The sequence below is a fragment of the Mauremys reevesii genome, linkage group 10, assembly GCF_016161935.1.
Source record: "Mauremys reevesii isolate NIE-2019 linkage group 10, ASM1616193v1, whole genome shotgun sequence".
NCBI lineage: Eukaryota > Metazoa > Chordata > Testudines > Geoemydidae > Mauremys > Mauremys reevesii.
The window spans coordinates 5,870,873-5,891,548 of record NC_052632.1 but is presented as its reverse complement, the minus strand read 5'-3'; the positions used below and the strand labels follow the sequence as shown (position 1 = coordinate 5,891,548).

The 20,676-nt window shown below is 41.3% G+C and overlaps 1 protein-coding gene across 5 annotated transcripts in view; it reads right to left on the bottom strand.

Moving 5' to 3' along the window:
* MEGF11 (multiple EGF like domains 11) overlaps positions 1-20,676 on the bottom strand; it is a 293,791-nt gene that overhangs the window by 161,626 nt on the left and 111,489 nt on the right. For 2 of the 5 annotated variants that reach the window (XM_039492980.1, XM_039492981.1), the window contains exon 8: positions 195-269. The exons of the other annotated variants lie outside the window; for them this stretch is intronic. In XM_039492980.1, coding sequence (XP_039348914.1) covers positions 195-269 — 75 coding nt within the window. The remainder of the gene's footprint in view (positions 1-194; positions 270-20,676) is intronic. 5 annotated transcript variants of the gene reach the window in all.

Genomic DNA, 20,676 nt, shown 5'->3' with positions numbered 1-20,676 from the left:
GGTAGACCTCTCCCACTGGCTTGGAGCACAATTGCAGGTGCTCAGCATCTGTCAGGATTGGACTCCAGAGGAGTCAGGGCACACGTAGAAGAGAAACCATGCACAGGGAATAATTTGGACCAAAACATCCTAATTCCCCAACACACACCCGACCACCCCCAAAATTAGACACTTGATATTTTGAAACCACTCACTGTTGTAGCTGCAGTTTCCACTAGGCTCTGCTGGCGTGATGCTGTGCTCAACCAGACCTCCAGAGGTGGCCATTCCTGACAGTGAATGGGAAAAGAAAGGGGAGCAGGGGGGAAGAGTGGACATGGAAGAGCAAAAGATGGTAAAAGAAGGGAAAGGTGCATCTGTCACTGAACTCTATCACCTTCATTTTTCACATACACTGAGAATACTTGGGGCAGACCCAAAGCCCACTGATGTCAATGGGAGAACTGCTATTGGCTTTAAACAGGCTTCATTTCAGGTCCTGCGAGAGTAAAGCAGGATAATAATAATAGCTAAGCAGCCTTTTCATGCAAAACACAAGCTGTCTAAGGGCTCTGGTGAAACCAGCCCAAGGAGGAGTTTCTTTGTATTCCAGGTTTGCATTGTGATTATACAGAAAGATGGTTTGAAAAAAAAATCCCAGTGGAAATTTCAATTTAAAATGTTGGGAAAAAATCATCAAAAAATTCCATGGAAAATTTCAACTTTTTGTCCAAAAAAGATTTTTTTTTGGTTTTTGACCTAAAAGTTTTTGATAAAAAGCCAAAAATTTCTGAAGCAAGAAGAAACTTTCCACAATTTTTTTCATGTAACTGAAAATTCACTTTCCCACTGAAAAAAGTTGTGATGGAATTTTTTTTAAACAGCCCTAGTAATGTGTTTCTCAGAAAAGATAAGTATGGGCCATGAAAAGGGTCAGATTCTGCACTAATTTTATACTGTACAACCTGACTGAGCTGTAGGGAAAGATGTAAAGGCCAGCATGGAATTTCATCAATTTGTTTGTTTACAATCCATACCAGTCTTTAGTGTCAACATGATGCCACATGGATATTAATGAGACTGCACATCATATGAGCCATGTGAAAAGAGACTGCAAACAGAAAAACAAAATGGAGCGTTTAACTTGCAGGCTTAAAAATAATCACAGAGGCTAGAGGGTTTTTGTTTTGTTTTGGAAAAATCCAGTCCTCTGTGCTGTAGAGCTTCTAAAAACCACAGGGGTGATGAATTCAAGGATGCATCTGAGATGCAATTCACTCCAGTGCGGAGCCAGCACAAAACCAAGATAGCACTTAACTTCTACTTAAGCCCAACATCGAGGGCTTAAGTGGCACCTAAGTGGTGTGCTACTGTTCTTATAATTTAATATTTATATTGTGGTTATAATCATACCTAACTGTTCATCAATAGATATCAAAGCGCTTTACCAAAGAGGTCAATATCATTATCCCCATTTGACAGATGAGGAAACAGAGGCACATAGTTGAAGTGAATTACCCAGCAAGCTAGTGGCAAAACCAGAAATAGAACCCAGGTCTCCTGAGTCCCAATCAAGTGCTCTAGCTACTAGGGCACACTGGCGGTGCCTGCCAATTGTGCTCGATGCTGTACAAACATTAGTAACTGACAGCCCCTCCCCCAGAGGGCTCGCAATCTAAAACAGGCCTGGTGCAGGCTCTCTGCACAGAGGGAAATTTCACTCAAGATGAATACATTCATGCCATTTATTTTCCTTTCACTCAAACCTGATTGAATTAAGGGGAGGTATACATTTTTGTATGGGTGACAAATACTCATTTTATTTTTCCCCTGGAGAACAATCCTTTCTTCATTCTCTTCTTTCTGAAGCATTCACTGTGCAACATCTTTCCCCCTTCACTAGAGTTAGAGGGTGAGGTACAGAAGCTAAAGGCCCAGAGCTGCCATTGCATTCAGATCTCCCACCAAAGGCAGCTGGAAGACCCACAGTACTAAGCATCATGCATGATGAATCTAGGTCCGCCTACTGTCCTATCCAAAGAACACAAAGGCTTCCTTGCTGACAATTTTATACCTTCTAGTGCTCAGAAATTTAGCAATTAGTGAAACAAGGAAATGAATCAGAAAGATCAGCAGCAGATACCATTAGATAACAATGCACCCACAACTAATTAAATTACTTTGAGAATGTAGGATGTGCCACAACCTATAGGAATGTTTAAAGAGCTCATTACCAAACTGCTTGAACAAAAAAAAATAAATCCAACTCTGGCTGCAATGGATACTATATTTTCATATCTCTGCACAAGCATGCAGTAAAACTGAGTAAACAGAAGGTGCATGTAAGAGTGATTCAAATACATATTCAGACTAGATCACGTCTGGACAAATGCAGGTGCTCAAGGGGGACCGAAAGGGTACAAGGATTCTATCTTATGCCAACGTGCGGGAGATGGGCAGAGTCTTGGGCAATACTCTCTGCCAGCATCCTCTCGAGTGCAAGCTACTTCTAAGAGGGTGGTGAAGGGACAGCTAAAACCACAGAGGTAGCACATGTTTTCCTTCGAGGGATTTCTACTGCGGGGTTACAACCCTCCATCATCAAGACCCAGCAATTTTGGAGATGTGACTGACTCAGTGTATTGGGATCCCGCTTTCACAATGAACAGAGATGATCGTTGCTATGCTGATGATAATCAACCTATCTTGCTGCAGCAGCAGATTATTATAGTTGTTGCCACTGTTTGCTTTTATCCTGTCTGTTGGATATTATTCAATGGGAGGCCTTCTACCCGGCTTTGGAATATTGTTCTTGCTCTGGCACAGTTATATCACTATTGCAGGTGTTGCTAGGAATATGGATTCTATTCTCAAGACAGATATTCCTCCCAGCACGATATAACATCTGTAGCTGGAGCATCTTTCTGTCACCTAAGAAACTGTTGCAATACTTGTATGACAGGTACTATATAAATCTATATTTTATTGTAAATATCTCCATATGGATGTCTTTATCTAATACTGAGGCAGTAATCCATTCTCTGCTCCATTATAATCCAGGGTCCCAGATATATGACTTGTACAGAATGCTGAGGACAAAGTTCTTAGTGACTCTAGGGATCTTAAAATTGCCTTTTTAAAATGCAAAGGCCTTCCTCAGCTCAGCCTGGTTGTCGCTGTGACATTCCCATGCCCTGTATTATGAATCTTGTCTGCAGGTCAAATAAAGCTGTCTTTTTAGTCTTCCCTGACTAGCAGTGATTAAACTTTGGGGTTAAAGCTTTAGTTGTTATGTCCCTTGGATTTCAAGTTCCCTTCTTGCACTTGTTAGGAATACAGGCTGTTAAATCAAAGATCAAATTGGTCTAGTCCATTTCATTCCAGCCTACTTGAATTGAGGACTATATTACAAGCCTGATTTTCTTAAACACATGTGCACCCAAAAACATCCGTGCCTATTTTTTAATACTCCCAGATGGCTATTTATGCATCTAATTGTCCATGATTCCATAATCCTGGTAAATGCACATACAAATTAGAAACACAATGGCACATACCTTTCTGTGCATGCAATGTTCAAAAGCAGGCTCTGTATGTACTACAGTACTATGTATTGTCAAGCAGCTTGATGCACACAGCAAGAAAGGTTCAAATAGGTAGTCAGCTGTTGGGTTTTTTCTTTTGCAAACTGCCTGCTCAGAGGTCAAACTCAAATGAAGGCATTGGCTCACAAACAAATGAGATTCAGCCACGTGATGGGAACCGTTGCAACAGGAGCTAACACAGATCCAGGTCCTGCTGTCCTTGCACATTTTTTTTTTAAATTGGAGATATACCTATCTCCTAGAACTGGAAGGGACCTTCAAAGGTCATCGAGTCCAGCCCCCTGCCTTCACTAGCAGGACCAAGTACTGATTTTTGCCCCAGATCCCTAAGTGCTCCCCCACCATTCAGAACTCCCAAGCACTCCCATTCTATTGTCCAAGCAGCCAGGAGACAAATGTTATGACACCCTTTAAAAATCATTCTTGGTCTTGCAGTTGACTTGAGAGTGGGTTACCATGAGAAACCTATAAGCGTTCAGACAGATCAAGTGACACAGGGAAGATAGACTGAAAAGAGCCGTTTTTTTCATGACCAATAAAACAGTACAGAAGCTTAAGCTCTGGCTTCTGATGCCAAGACTGGTAAAGCATTTCAGAGTCCGACGTTTATTTATCATGTCAACTCAGCATGCCATTTCCAGAGTTCATAATGTACACACCAAATGTACGCATAAAATACAGCTTCCTAAAATGATGTTTGCTCGGGGAAGATACAACACAAATAAAGATCCAGTTAGTAAACATGTATCTGTGGTGCACAGCTGCCTAAACTAGGAAAAAAATTGCTTTCCACATACAGTACTATTTTGTCTCACATGAAGTTATGCATTAGGGTCCCATGCAATCCTTACTCAGGCAAAAATCCCTACTGAGTTCAGTGGGGAGCACTGCCTGTCTAATGATTACAGGATCAGGACCAGGGTTTCAGTTTGGGGGCAGATTGTGACCCTTGCCATATGATCGGGCAGCGGTGTACGGGGCACCACGAACCCCCTAACTCCCCTTGTGTTCACTACCTGGAAAGGCTCATCCCAGGGGGAGGGGGAAGAGCAGAATCTATGGGGGATGCTTTTCCCGTCCCATTCAGGTGGGCAAGAAGTGAGTAAAACAAAGCCTTCGTCCTTCTAATGCATTGGCCAGCACAGCTGAGCTGACACAGCAGGGGAAGCATCCTGAGCCAAATTTAGGGCTGGTGCAGATTACTATGCCCACCCTCTACCACGCGAGCCCCAGGGCAGCTCACCTACCAACTGCCTTTTCTCAGGGCCGGAAGCAGTCACCATCCCACCCCTGTGCTAGTAAGTCATTTTTTATAATAGAATAAAATCAGTTTCCATAATGTTCTGAAGCTGCTGCTTTGATTATTTAAACTCTCCATAAATAATATTAAAATATATACTGTATTCAACAAGTCGATTGGCTTATACATTCCTTTTAATTACTTCTCCACTTGTATTCTCTCTTTGTAATGGCCACTGTAAACACAGATATAAAATCACATGCCACACTGGAAAGCATTACACATTGCACTGACTTGAGATGAGACATTTTAAACAGTTTGTATCATTTTAATGTTTGTATTGCAAATTTCATTCTGAAAAACAATTCTCCCCCTAACGCACAGAATTAGGTAAAGATGCTCAACACAGCTACCAACAGGCAATGTTTATACATCAGAGATTACCTCTGTCCAGAGTTTACAATAATGAGAGCCAGAGTCTGCAAAATTCAGAGGCCCTAATTCAGTAAAAAGTACCTAAGCACTCACCTAACTTGAAGCATAGAGATAGTCTCATTGACTTCAGTTGGGCTACCCATGAGTTTAAAGTACCTTGCTGATCTGGGGCCTGAATTCTTAAAACTCCACTGCCATCCACAAGAACCGAGGGCACTCAGCACTTTGCAAACTCATGATTTGATCCAGCAAGGGGCTGAATATACCAATTACAATCCATCAGAGCATTTAAGGATGTGCTTTCGTCCATGAGTAGTCCCATCCAAACCCGGCACGTAGCAGCACCAAGCCCTCAGGCTCTCAAGCTGGGGCTTGGAGAGCTGCATATAATGTATATTGCAGAAGAGGAGCAGAACAGACATTAATAATTATTATTATTATTTGTATTACCATGGCACTTAGGAGTCCTAGTCATGGATCAGAACCCCATAGTGCTAGGCGCTGTACAAATCCAGAACAAAAAGCCAGTCTATGCCCCAAAGAGCTTACAATCTAAGTAAAAGATGAGATGCAACCCATGAATATAGACAGAGTACAAGGAAACAATGCGACGATGTTGCATGATGTCCAGTGGTCCCAGCACACCAGCAACCTAGACGCTGGCAATTTTTGGGGGGGCTCCCATGGAAAAGTAGAGTTTTGAAGGAGGATAATGCAATATTTTTGTGAATGTTTGCAGGGAACTCCTCCCAAGTGTCAGGGGCAGCATGGGAGAAAGCACGAAGGTGCTTGATTGAAAATTTAACAAGTGGGTGATGGAGGCTGACATCCTGGGCCGATCAAAGGAGGGAAACGGACATCTCGGTAGTGAATTAGGGATGATAGGTAGGGTGAGGACAGACTGGGAATGAACCAATAATTTATGCATGATGTGATACAGAAGGGAAGCCAGTGGAAGGATGACAATGTCAAAGTGCTAGTCTAGGAAAATGCTTCTGCAAAGATCATTCGGAGCAGATATGCAGAAGACAAGGTTGTATTTGTCAAGGCCAGAGACAAGGAAGTTGCAGTAAACAAGATGTGACATGATGAGAGTTTTAGCTGCATAGATGGCTAGGAAAGACCATACATTAGACACTGTGCAGAAAGAATCATCAAGATTTAGAGATAGCCTGAAGGTGAGGACCTAGAGAGAGGTCCAGGACAAAGATGACACCCAGGTTACGGGGCGGAATGGTGGTGTTGTTTAGAGCAGCTGAGATAGGAGGTAGCAGAGAACACTTGGGAGAGGAGTGGGGGGTTATGATCTCTATTTCCCCATGCTGAGCTTGAGTTGATGGCTAGACTTCCATTAGATGTCAGAGACGAGACGAAATTTTAATATGGACAGAAGGGGACAAATCTGGAGTAGACAGGTAGATCTGTGAGCCATCAGCATAGAGATGGCAGCTGAATTTGTGTTTGTGAATTAGATTACCAAGAGAGAAGGTGTAGAGGGAAAAGAGAAGGGGAAGGACAGAGTCCTGCAAAACCCACACACAATGTGGGAGAGGGGACAAGGGAGATCCTCCAAAGGACACACGAGAGGAGTGACAAGAGAGGTAGGCAGAGAACCAGGAGAGGACGGAGCCAAGGGAGGACATGATTCCAAGAAGAGCATTGTCAGCTTTGTTGAGGGCAGATGACAGGTCAAGGAGGATGAGGATGGAGTAAAGGTTCTGAGCTTTGGCTAGGGAAAGCTCACTAGAAAACCTCAGTGAGAGCAGCTTCAGTGGAGTTCAAGGGACAGAAGCCAGAGTGGAGGTGGGGCATGGTGGAGCTGAAGGAGAGGAACTCCAGACAGAGATTGTAGACAGAGCATTCAACGAGACAGAGAGCACTATTCAAATTCATGTCTGGGGAAAAAAAGACCATGACAGTTTTTGAACTTAAAACCCCCCTTAGGCAGAAAAGGCAAGAAAGGGGAGCACTGCTGACAAGAGCAAATAAAGTAACGTCAAGGGCACCAGCTGCCTCCATTTTAGCAAAAAGCCTCTTTTGAAAGGACTATAGAGTAGAAATAAGGGTCAGTAAAAGGAAGTGACATGAAAGCCAATAAAGCTAAACCCTGGCAAAATGAAAGAGTGTCGCTTATTTCACCCTACGGTATGCGCATATGATTAGAGTCTTCATTACACATTAATAGCCGTCAGGAAGCCTGGAATTATCATTCATTAGATACAGAAGGTCTATTTTATATTACACACACACACACACACACATGTGGCTGTATATAAATACATATCTATAACATGCATATGGGCATACAATACACCCAAATACACATATACAGTTTTTAATACCATATCAATCCATTCAGATCCACGTATGTGCACTCAGATACATTTACTGCTCATGGGCTCAATCTACAGCCCACTGAAGTCAATACAAATGTTTCCATTGATTTCAGTAGGTGTTAGATCATGTCCTTACACCCTAATTCAGGAAAGGACCGAAGCACATTCTGAACTCCACCTCTTAAGTATATGATTAAGTGCTTTTCTGAATCTGGGGCTAAATGACAACATATTAAGGAGGCATCAGTAGTGTTTAAGTCAACAAGAGATTTAAGCGTGTGCTTAAAGTTATGCACACGTTTAGGTGTTTTGCTGAATGCAGGCCAGAGGCTGCATACTTAGGTATGTTTTAGGCCAAAGTGAAAATCCTCATTCTAAAATCAAAACATCAGTATTGGAAACCACTTAGATTTTCATTTACCAATTAAAAGAAGAAGCAGACATTTAAAATAACCTTCGGACACACCCATTACAGAATAACCGAAAGGTGAAACTGACTGTTAACTGTATTCATTCATTTAAACACCACAGTACCCATCACCTTTGACTCAAATCCTGAAATCAGAACCTAAGTGTACCTCTGTGTCCATGCAAATCACTATTGCAGGCTGGCATTTTCTGACTTAAGTGAGGAGCCTCATGGCAAGCGTAACAGAAGGTATTTGAAATTCTTCTTCATAAAGACCCATACGAATGTTATTATCACAAATGCTCACCTAACTCACCAAAATTATTAATTTTTATTTGAACTACATATCATAGTGTTTTTAATCACAACATTTCTAAAAGGCAATAATAATGGAACATGCATTTATAAAGAGAAAAAAATATTTTTTTTGTTAAAACTCCTCAATTTGAGAGATCAACGTGTGTCTAACTTTTCATATATCTTTGAACAGCCTAAAATGACAGACTGCCCATAATCTGTTATAAAATCTCAGTGCCAGAACATGACAATAGATAGCACCGTGGAGTGTCTTGGTTATCTCAAAGGGAATAATTTAATGCTAACCAATAGCAAAAGGGTGACCCAGTTTGGAGAGGCCTGGAGAGAGGTACCTTATTGGTGATTTTAGACATGTGCGGCTGCATGCAGGCACAGTTAAAAGGCAGATTAATAAGCAGTCAGGTGTGAGGGAAAAAGCCAAGGAATCCCACCGTGTAACACAAGGCATTCATCCTATTTTGCAAAGCACTTTATGAATTAACCTAGACTGTTCTTTTTTTTTCAATAGTAAGTTTCCTAAGGTTCACACTGTGTTTTGCAGGCCTAGTTTGTATTCTAAAACAGTACAGTTTAGTATAAAAACAACACTAAGATTTATATGGAGAGTGAGAGAGGGAAATGACCACCAAATCAATAGGCTGCATTGCACAGCACACAATAGTATGGTCATAATGCAGTACTTCTCATTTGCGCTGCCACTCGCTAATTTCGTTAACTTATACTTCATTGTCCTTTGTAATATGTTTACAATCAATGAATGACAAATAAAGAGCCTGCTCCTGCTACCTTTCCAGCGATCAGTCCTTACTCATGGGACCTGTACCATTGACTCTAATGGGGATATTTGTGTAAGGGCTGCAGGATTACATATAATGAAAGTGAAGATAGAGAACTGCCTTAGGAAATGTTTTCACAGAGACTCTTACGGCATCACATGGGGCTAACACAAAGAAGCCTCCCTGGTGTGCCAATCCTCACCATGTTTTCCCTTAGGCCATGTCTACACTAGACACATGACAGCAGCACTGCTGTAGGGTAGACACTTATGATAGCAATGTCGCTGAAGTAAATCCACCTCTCCAAGAGGCAGTAGCTAGATTAATGGAAGAACTCTTGAGCCAACCTAACTTTGTCATGTAGACCAGCCTGAAGTTACACTTGCACTCATACACTTGCATTACACGTGTTTCCTGTTAACCATTTTCCATACCTAATAGCTCCACTGAATCAAATCTTACAGTTGCTCACACACTTGAGGGGTGTTTTGATTCTAACTTAGATACTGTAACCAATAAAGTTGCCCAAATTGATAATGGAGCAGAAACAGAGAACAGAACCTTGGTAATACAGAGAAAAGGTTTTTGGCTCTGGCAACAGAGGTGAAAGTACTAAATCATTAACAAGTGTCTTTTATTGCATCAAAAAATAGGAACCGTAAAAAACTTCAGTAAAGCATCCAATATTCACATAACAGTCACTGCACCTTTGGTAGCATGGGGTGGGTGAAAAGGGTCTCCTAATTCTGATTTGTGATTCATAAATGGTTTGAAAGAGTTTGATCCTCCCCTCTACACGTCAAAACATTTTAATGAAAGAATAAAATGAAAGAACGAACCTTGACTACAAAATCTTGACTTATGAGAATAGTTCTTACAAGTGCCATTGGTTCCTTTCTAAAACATGGAGGAATACACGAGACATCAAAAAGGAAAAAAGACCAATAGCTTCACTGAACATAAATAGGTTTAGATCCCATATTGTATATAGTCACAGCAGCCATCATATACATATTATGTTTCTAAAATCAGAATATAAATTAACCATATACAACATTTGCAGATGGTACTAATATCTGCCCAGAACAACAATGTCATTGTTACCAAGGCATACATGCATGTATCTAATCTATGTATTCATATGTGAAGAAGCAGAAGGAGACTATAACAAGGAAAAAAGTGGTGTTAAGCCATGTTTTAATTATGTGGTCAGCTCATACTTTAAGCAATTAACTTTACAGCACATGGAGCTACAACAGCAACTCCACAGTTGTGGTCGTTAGACAGTTTCCATTCGAACCCTCATTTTAATTACCCTCTTCTAAACTTCTGCAAGAAAGTTCCTTGTAGCTGGAATTTTTATGTGCTTAGTCATAAGCCAGGGGATAATTATGGGGGAACTTTCAGGATAATTTAGGCAACAGAAACCCATAAAAGCTAACAGCTATGCACAGACTCAAACTAAATATTTAAGCAGCATAAAAATTTATAAACATGGGAAAATCTAAACAATACCATAAATAAAATCACAATTTGCATAAATTCCAAAGCTAAGACAGTTAAATGACTGTTTTGGACATTAGAATGTGTCCAAGAGTTTGATCAGTCTAATAATCATTGCTGTAGTGATTCAAGTTTGCATTACAAGAATAACACTTCCCCTGGCATTAAGAAAAAACTGCATGTAAAGCCACTAATATTTCTTTATTTCAAACAACACTGGTAGTTACAGCATTTCCAAATTTAGGGTCAAATTATGCCCTTGGAGAAATTGAGCATATACTTAGAGTCCCATGTTTTACTGGACTGCAGAAGACAGCAATTTACATTGCACCATACTTCCTTGTGTAATCATCATGTATTGTACATGATAGATTTGTGCAACATCCTTCTTCCTGAACTTGTTCAATGCAACCTTGCCCCTCTCACATCCACACAGAATGCTGCTGCAAAGATCATTTTACTAGCCCATCTGTTTCACCAGGTCTCCTCTCTCTTTGCATCCGTCCACAGGCTTGCTCCATCGCATCGTACATAAGCTGTACTTCCAAGGTCCTTCATGGCCTGTCCCCACTCTACTTATCATCTCTCATTCACTATCAAGAAGTCCACTCCCTCCATCATCCCATGATGCAAGCCTCCACTGCACCTTGGTGCTGTCTGTGATATTGCCTCTCACTTGGGAGGAGCTTCCAGTAAACATCGGCAGAGCTATCTTATTATCCTTGTTCAAACAGTCCTTTTGTGTGATGCCTACAAAAAACTGGGCCAAGGTTAGCCAGCTGGTGTGCTGGTACCAGAACCTGTCATGCCGACCAATACTGTCTCACTGTTTGCTTGTGTGCCTTGTATCTGTCTGGCATCCATCTGTTCTCGTGTCTCAGACTACAAGTTCTTTGGGACAGGGATTGTCTTCCTGTTCTGTTTGTATGGTGCCTTGCACAATAGGGTCCTGGGTCCATTTTGAGGGCTCCCAAGTGCCACATAATAAATTATCATAGAATATTAGGGTTGGAAGGGATCTCAAGAAGTCATCTAAACCCCCTGCTCAAAGCAGAACCAATCCCCAGACAGATTTTTGCCTCAGATCCCTAAGTGGCCCCCTCAAGGATTGAACTCACAACTCTTGGTTTAGCAGACCAATACTCAAACCACTGAGCTATCCCTCCCCCCATTCAGCTTCACACTGACCCTTTCTATCGCCCTCTAGAAATTCAGCATGCAGCTTTTTTTCCCCTTTGCAATGGTATTGTACTATACTCTACTAAGCCAGATTTTCAAAAGCCTTTTTCTCTGTCCATATCTTTTAAATGTGAAAATCCAGAGCTATCTTGGGACGCCCACTCTATGGTGGACAGCTTTAAATAGGAATCATTTATCTTTTCAATGCATTGACTTTAGTGAGAAAAATTACTTTTTTTAAAAAAATCACTTAAAACGTAGTATCAGTGTGGTAAGGCGTTTTAAAGTTGCCCACTGTTGCAGAAATTGTTGGATTATTTCTCACAGTACATTTACAATTTTTCTACTATGTGTCAGTGGCAGTGATGGACATTTTGTACTTCTAAATGTGGGGGTCACATCACAGCTCAGCAGCTCCAAAGCACAGGCAGTACATTAAATTTCATCACTCTTCACTTGTAGGTAAGTGATATGACAGACACCTACCTAGATATCAATTTTAAGTCTATTGTGCTAATGGTTTGCAAGATAAAAGCATCTGTAAACTACAATTTTATGCGGAACTCACGATCCCAGCCTATCATGCAGCGACTCCCATCGCTGTATAATAAAGATGAATGCAACCCAGTGTTGCTCGGAAAGACTGTTAACTAAATGAAGAAAGCAGTTCAGTGACTGTGGAATTTGTACTAGTGCCAAATGTAACTTCCCCTTACAACTCAAGAGATGCCAAATTTGGGCAGTTGCCCAGGGAAGAAGAGAAAAACCAAGGCTGCATGAACTATTATTTCTCAGTGACTATAAGATCATGGTTATAAATTCCAAATCAAGTCTTGATTTTAAGTCTTTTACATGTGCTGTTCCACCTGGTTTAACCCATCTTTTCTTTATTATAGGAATTTAATTGCTATTCAGCCTGTATTAACCGTATTATGATAACCCTGGAGTTAGGGAATATATCACATCACATTCACTCCTAATTTCAACACAATCCCATACTAAATGGATGGGAGGGTATTGCACATATTGAGAGGAAAGGAATGCAAAACAAGAGGGTACATTAGTTTTTCATGGTCCACAAGGTGCCACCAGTTGAAAGCTCAAACAAATTGGAGGCATTTGCATTAGGCTCCTACAGATCTATGCATTTCTGGAGGAATTGCTAACTCAATGAATTCCACCAACACACTGAGTTGCATGTATATGTCTTCTCATTGTTCTCACCTCCACTTGCCGATTTTATCACAGTAAGACTTCCACAGGCACTCAGAAATTGCACTTGCAAATGGATCTGCCAGCTTTCATGAGACTAAGATGGGCTCTGCTCATTCAGAACACTCAGTGGATGTATTTACTCCATCTCAAATAGAAACCTGACCCATATCCTGTGTGACACAGAGGATAGAAAATAGGAGTGACCCTCTCTATGCACAGGTACATTAGGCTACTCTGAAAGGACAGAGGCCTGACCACCAGTATATTCTCTCCTCATTCTGTGGTCACAAGGAAGAGCTTGCCATTCATAGTGGGTTCCTAATGTGGGCATTCAAATAGCCACTCTGAGGAAGCAGCAACAAGCTTTGGAAGACCTGAATTTAGACCATCTAGAGATTGTTACAATGAAAGCTTTGGAAAGAACCTACGTTTGGGGGCAATACAGGGATAGCCAAATTGAAACACTCTCCAACATTTCAACATTTCAACAAATACACAATACACCAGATGAGGCACCAGCTATTCTTGAGAGAGACTGAGGATACTATAGCAGCATGTGGATTTCAAGGGACATTTCCAGGACCTGGCTGTGATGGACTCCTACCTAAAATGGCCAGAGGTATTCATCAGCACATACCAAACAAGCACTATGCACTTATGTCCAAATCTTCTGCTGATGTAAACTGTCCTAGCTCCAATGGAGCTGATTAACACCAGCTGAGGAGTTGACTCTTACAAGAACTGGTATCCAAAAGCAGACCACCAGTGAGAATGGTCCACAATTTACTTCATCAGAGTTGAGGAATTTATGTTAAATAGAATCACAGACCCAACAACTGCCCCCCCCCCTCTCTACACTCCAATGGCACAACTGAGCTGTTTGTTCAAATGTTAAAGGGCAACTTGCATCCCATGAAGTCAGAAAGGGGAACTCGGAAAGAAACTGCTCATCATCTTACTTATTAATGGAAACATTAGATACAGAACAGAACAGCCCTCCAGGCACCATCGGGTTTACTTTTTGGACGAAATTTTCTCGAGTGGATCTCCTAAAACCAGAATTTTGAGGAACCTTTTATAATAAGCATGTAAAAGAAGCTGGCAGGAGACAACATGCTATCTTATGTAAACTGATACAGACCAAAGAGTTTGGCAGCAGCCTCCCATGAAGACAAATATGGGAGCTAGGTACCACTCAGTCACAGATAAAAAGTGTTATACACAATAAGAGATCACTGCCTATCATGCTGACCAGCTTTGACTCATTGTTAACTTGTGCTCCCCCTGCCTGTCTGTATCCATCTGTTGTCTCTTGTCTCATATTTAGATTGTAAGTTCCTTGGCGTAGGGACCATCTTTCTGTTCGGTGTCTGTACAGCTCTTAGCACAGTGAGGTCCTGGTCCGTAACTAATGCTACAGCAATACAAATAAGATGATCAAAGGTGACAAAACAGACAAAATTGCATGTGGCAAACTACTATCTAATTCTAATCAACTAACAGAGACTCTTATTACCACCAACACCACGACTGACTGAGTTACAACAAACAAATGACTCCTGCAGGCTCTCCTGCTTGTGAAGCAGAGCAAACACTAACTCAAAAGCTAACTATGGACATCACAGTTCAGTAAGGCCAGGAAACTGCACCTGAGGAATCAAGAAAAGATCATCCAGGGACTCTTTCAAAACCATGTTTCTCAATTAGAGGTGGACATTTATCTATCTACCCTAAAGATTGCTAGTTAAAATGATTTATATTGTACTTATAGTGCCGTTTATTCAGAGCATGTGAAGTAATGTTTTTAAAGCATTACACAACATTTGTTCACGATACTTAGTCAGTGGCCCCACTTGTGGTTAAAGTTATGTTTGTGGCTTAAATGCTTTGCTGGGTTGGGCCTCAGTATACTACAATGCAGGCACAAAAATACTCCCAGATCCTGGAATCCACAGATTCAAGCAGGCACCTGGGGCAGATAACCTCCCCATGCTACCTACTGGGTTCTGAAGGTACCTCACTGTCTCCCTTACCAGTCAACCTGGGCTGACCTTTCACACATCTCCCCTCTCCACTGGCAGTTTGGCCAAGATTGAAGCAACTCTTGTGGCTCCACCCTTGGTGCTGAGATCAATTGCAAGCAGACAGCCAGTGCGCGACCCACCAGATTGCATGGTCAGCATAATGCATTTTTTCCCCAAGGTAATACCCCTTTTTCCTCCCTGGATGAGACTATATGCTGTTTTCTTCACTACTGTGAATAGGAATGCATTCCTAGCTGTCTGCATTTGTGCAGCTGCACTTTTCTGTAGAATAATGTGCCCTAGTTTTTTGGACATACACTTGAACCTCAGAAGGTAATTTCACCCTCTTCCAGCACCAGCCTGTTGATTCACCAACCAGGTAGCCGCTGTCGTTTGCGTCAAGAACGGCTGCTAAACAATTGCTTGATCTCAGCTGCTCAGAGCATCGCCTATTCTGTTCCAAGACTGCTTTGAAATGGGCTTTTAACATTTGTGACTTCCATTCTAAAACGCTTCTATTAGTTGATCAAAAGGTTTCCTTGACCCCCTTTGAAGATTCGGGAGCTGTGACTGCCTATTGTCTTCTAATTAGAGTCAGAGCTGTCCCAAGCGGGCTCTGTTTTCCAAAGAGAGTTAAGTGGTTCAACAGCGAATAACTGAGTCATACAGTGGGTTATTGATAACTTTACAGAGAGCACCATGAAGTACTGTCACCCCCTGCGAGGTCACAAATGCGAGCTGATGAGATTGTGTTTGCTTTATTGTTTCCTTGCTGCAAGCACCAACAAAGAATGTAATAGCTTTTTTAAAACCCTGTGTTTGCGTTAACTGATAATGTGTTCTGGATGGAATGACTTTTCATTCTAATGTCTTAATAACAGCTTAAGAGCCTCAAAAATGCATCATATTAATATACAACATGTTAGTCTCTTCACATATTTGATTTTTCTAAACACTTTCCAAATATTGTAAAAAATGATAAAAGCCCTGCATACAGCATCCCACGGGTTCAGTTCCAAACTACGTGAAACGCTTAGAAATCAATGCCCAGGAAGTCCCCTCCCAGTTTTCGCGACTGTGTAGCTAAGTTATTAAAAAGAACAGCAACTTCAAATTTACCTCCGTACTAGTGACTTTCAGCAATCACAAACACAAAAGAAAATGCCCATCATAGTCACAGTAAAGAATTGCACAGATGCGGTAGCCTATGGCTTATTGCTTACTTGTTTAATTTTTATAATTAAAATACTGAATTTAGGGTAAAATTTTCAGAAGTGCCTACGTGACTTTGGGAGCCTAAGTCTCATTTTCAGACATGACTTAGGCAAATAAGAACCTAACTACCATTTATTTCCAATGACATGTAGGCTCCTCAGTCAGATTTTGAAAATTTTACCCCCAGATCTTTTGTTGTTGAGACCCCTACATTTGCTCCATGTCCTCTTTCCTCCTTTACAACTCCCTAATACCCCGCTTCCTTTCCACCTCAAACTTCATTTGGTCTACAAAACATTAATGTCAATGAGTTACTCCAGATTTATACTTGTGTAAGTGAGATCGGAATATGGACCAATGGGAATTGCCTGTGTGTGTCCGGAGTCAGGATTTGGTTCGTTAGTTTCCTCCTTTTTGCTCTTTTCTTCCGTCTCCTTTTCACTCTCTTCTCTCTTGTGGTTCTCCCTTGTATGCATTTTGCAGTCACTTTACTGGACTTAGCATTTCATGAAGAAGCCATGCACCAAAGATTTCCCTTTGTATTACTGAGACGTTGTTCAATATCATCATGCTTTCCTTGCCAAAATGATCTCATCAGTATTCTAATAATAATGGTAAGGAATAAACTTCCTATATTATTTATTGTATATACATATGCACACACATATATGTCTAAACACACATACATATATTCACACACACGTACAATATGAATCCATTGGATAAATGAGTTCATCTCAAAACTGTCCATCTCACCTGAAATCTGCTCACTAATCCATCTTCCTGGGGACTGATTCAATCTTCCAAATCCCTACCTGACAGCTACCACTTAAAAAAAAGGTTAACCCACCACTAAAATGTTTCTGCCTTTTACCCAAACTGTGAAATTCCCCTCTCACCTCATCCCCATTTGTCCAAAACTACACCTAATTGCCCAGGGTCCAGCATGGGAAAGATTCGGCCTGAAACACTAACAGGTTTTCTATACATGCCATGAGCTAAATGAGAGTTTTGTACTGCTGGAAAGGGGAAAATTCTCAGCTTCTTATTGGCAAAGGCCCCACACTAACTCCTAGCCTGCAAAGTCCTAAGGGAACAGACTTTAAAGTCATGAAATTCTGGACACAGAAATGCAAAAGAGCATTTAGAGGGTTTGATTTGCTTTTTGAGATTTTTATACAGTGACACCCATAGCGTAACTATGACACCTGGTGCAGGGATATGAAAAATAGTCCCACAAAAGTGTACTAAAACTCTGCAAAGCATTTACAAACCCGTTTTTCTTAATATATGCCGATTTTACACACACACACACACACACACACACACACACACACACGACAGTGTGACACACAATGTAGGTTTTATTGGCATGAGTCTGGGACGCCCACATAATCTACTAATGGCTCTGTCACTACTGGGTTATGTAGTAACCCCAAACTCATGTCAATAAAAGCCTTCTGCCACTCCACCGGAAGAACTATTCTCTGTACCTCACCTTGTAGGCAAGGAACGATGACCAGAGGGTCATTTTCCACCTTCACATCATGCACTGAATTCCCACAGAAGTCAATGAGCGTTTACATAAAAATCAGTGGCCGGATATGTCCCCAGGTGGTAACTTTTCTTTAACCATAGGTTACATATTTGGCAAGGAGCTCTCATTACTGTTGACAAGTTTTACAGCCTAATTAATTCCCTGAGCTCCCTATTAAAATTTGACCCATAGTCTGGCCTCAGTTTAGAGGTGGCCATTTTGCTGGGGAGTGTGTGTGTGTGTGGGGGGCGGGAAATAACCTATTTGATAACTGTCCCTAATAAGGGGACAAATCCTGGCATTTGAGTCAATGGGCATTGAAGAACAGTGAAAAGGTAGCAGGATCTGACTATGCGCTTTCTATACAACACTTGTAGGAACATCTCATTTGTTTCTTGCAATCTATCCACTGTGTTACACAGACAGGCAGAATGGGGGGAGGAGCATGAATATTCAAGGCAGGATGGTACAATATATTAATGTAACTGATTATTCCTTATTAAACTGTAAATAAGGCTTGACAGTTTAATTTTGTTTTCTAGCCAACTACAGCTCCTGAACATTCTTTCTGGGCAACTGCTGCATACTTGCTGAAGTAAATGACAGCTTTAGATGCACAGAGATTGAAGGACAGGACCCATAATTGTCAGGGCACAAAAGAAGAATCATAACAAAGGCCCTGATTCAACAAGGCAATTATCCAATGGCTTAACTTTCAACGGGTGTCTAAGACCATCCCCATTCAGCAAAGCATTTAAGCATGTGCTTAAATTAGTGCTTTGTTGAATCGGGGCTTAAATACAGCAGGCAACATGAACGGTGAAAATAGCGTTCCTCTGAATAAACAGGAAAGATTTTTAACTCATCTCAGTCAAGATTCAGTCAGAGCCATGCACAGCAAAGGAGAAGCCAATTTTCAGAGGCCTGGGGGAAAATGGGGTCCCATCCTATCTCAAACCATTCCCCACAATAACACAGACTCACTTTTCACACAAACGGCACTATGAAAATGTAAAATGTTAGCTTAATGTTCCAACTTAATATGAGACGCTGGTTTTCAGATGGCGGTTTGAGATTCTATATAGCCTCTGCATTGGTGTCATCAAGAGTAATACATATGTTTTAACAGACGAGTGAAAATGTAAGGTTGGTGCCTCCTGGAGCATATCCCCCATCCTCTGCTCTGTTGTGTAAGTGCTCCTCTTAGCTTAAACAGAAACAAATATTTAGGGCCAGGTTGGGCCACTATCTCTCCCTCACTCCTTGCTCCCCATAGTATCACTGGGACTACTCGGGAAACAAAGTTCAGCTACAGAACGGGATTATGATCATCCCGCTGCCAACGTTCCTTTCTGGAATGTCCAGAAGCGACAAGGACTGAGTGGAGGGGACCAGCTACTATCCAAAGCCACTTCTACACCAGGGGTGAGGGCCCATTTAACGTACATCTTTGTAGGAGGGAGGCGTAGACAAGTCTATGTTGCGTTGCTGGGGTCTCCATTACTGGAAATAATAGCTAGCCATTAGGCAGGAGTTGGAGCTATTTAGTAATTATCTGACGTTTTTAAAAACAATTATTTTTCAACACCTCTTTTTATTATCTAGTTAATGACAGCACTTACTGATGCTAATTTAATGTGTAATAAAACTTCTTTACTATCATCTCTCTCCTGACAGAGGGTGACAGAGAGAAACCAGTGAAAAGAAGGACAGTTAAAAAGCAAGAAACATATGGCTGCCTATTCCTTATCAGCCTTCCATCTGTAAATGACACATGAAAGGTATCTTACTCCCTGGCTGCTGCTTCGGTTATGTAAGTGCTGTATTCCAGCATGTCAGAGGTCACTTATCAAATTCCACTATTCATTTTTTTCTGATCACAAATCAATGATGAAGACAACAGAAGGTCAGGTCCTTTCTAAATATAGCGCTGATGTTTGCGGTTTGCTTATTCAAGGTCTGCCAAGCCCCTCAGGCAGGGACTCGTAAGCAGTGTTTTCCAAATCAGCAGAAACTGGGTGCTTGCCGACTCCCCTCACATATGCAGCTGAGAGAAGGTGGATTAAACTGTCTAAGCAAATTGACTTGCTCCAGCTTTCAGATTCTTGCTGGCTTCTGTCTGAATTGCAATTGGTGTTAAGATGCGAGGGGGAGGGGAGAACATTGTGTCACAGCTGAAGGTGACAAAGCAGACTTGGCATTTTTAACCCTTCACAAGTCAAGAGTGCTTTACCCGGGGTTTATTTCAATTCGAGTGGATCTGGCTGTATTAATCATCATAATTAGCTGTGATCATTGTGGCAGACAATTTAACAGAATTGATAGCTGTTCTCATAGAATAAACTCAAAAGCAAGAGAATGACTGAAATGAAGGATTATAAAGCATTAAAAGAGAACTCCAACTCTGCATATGACATTCTCACGGGTTTTTTTTAAACATAAAAAAGGGAGCTAGTAACAAAGGTTCAATGGCATGCGGGAACATCCTTTAAAGAAAGGGAAGAGGCTTCCACAGTGGGAAACTTTCAGATACAACTTTTAGATAATGTTTTCACCATTAAAACTGCAGCACAAATCTATTCTCTTTTCAGATGCTTTGCATGGCTGTTCCACCCATATTTACTAAGCACTGCTAAGAGCTACATATGCCACTTTTTGTGCTTAAACCAGTGGTTTTCAACCTGTGGTATGTCTAGAATTTCCAAAGGGATCCAGACCGCCATTTGAAATTTTTTAGGGGTCCACAAATGAAAAAAAGATTGAAAACCACTGGCTTCAACAATAGTTTGGTCCACTGCCATCACTGAAGCTGCACAGATTAACATCGCTTGAGGCCCTATCTACTCATATTGCGTCATTGCAAGATCAAGCAAAAGAAGTTGGACTGTGAGGGAGAGGCCCTTAC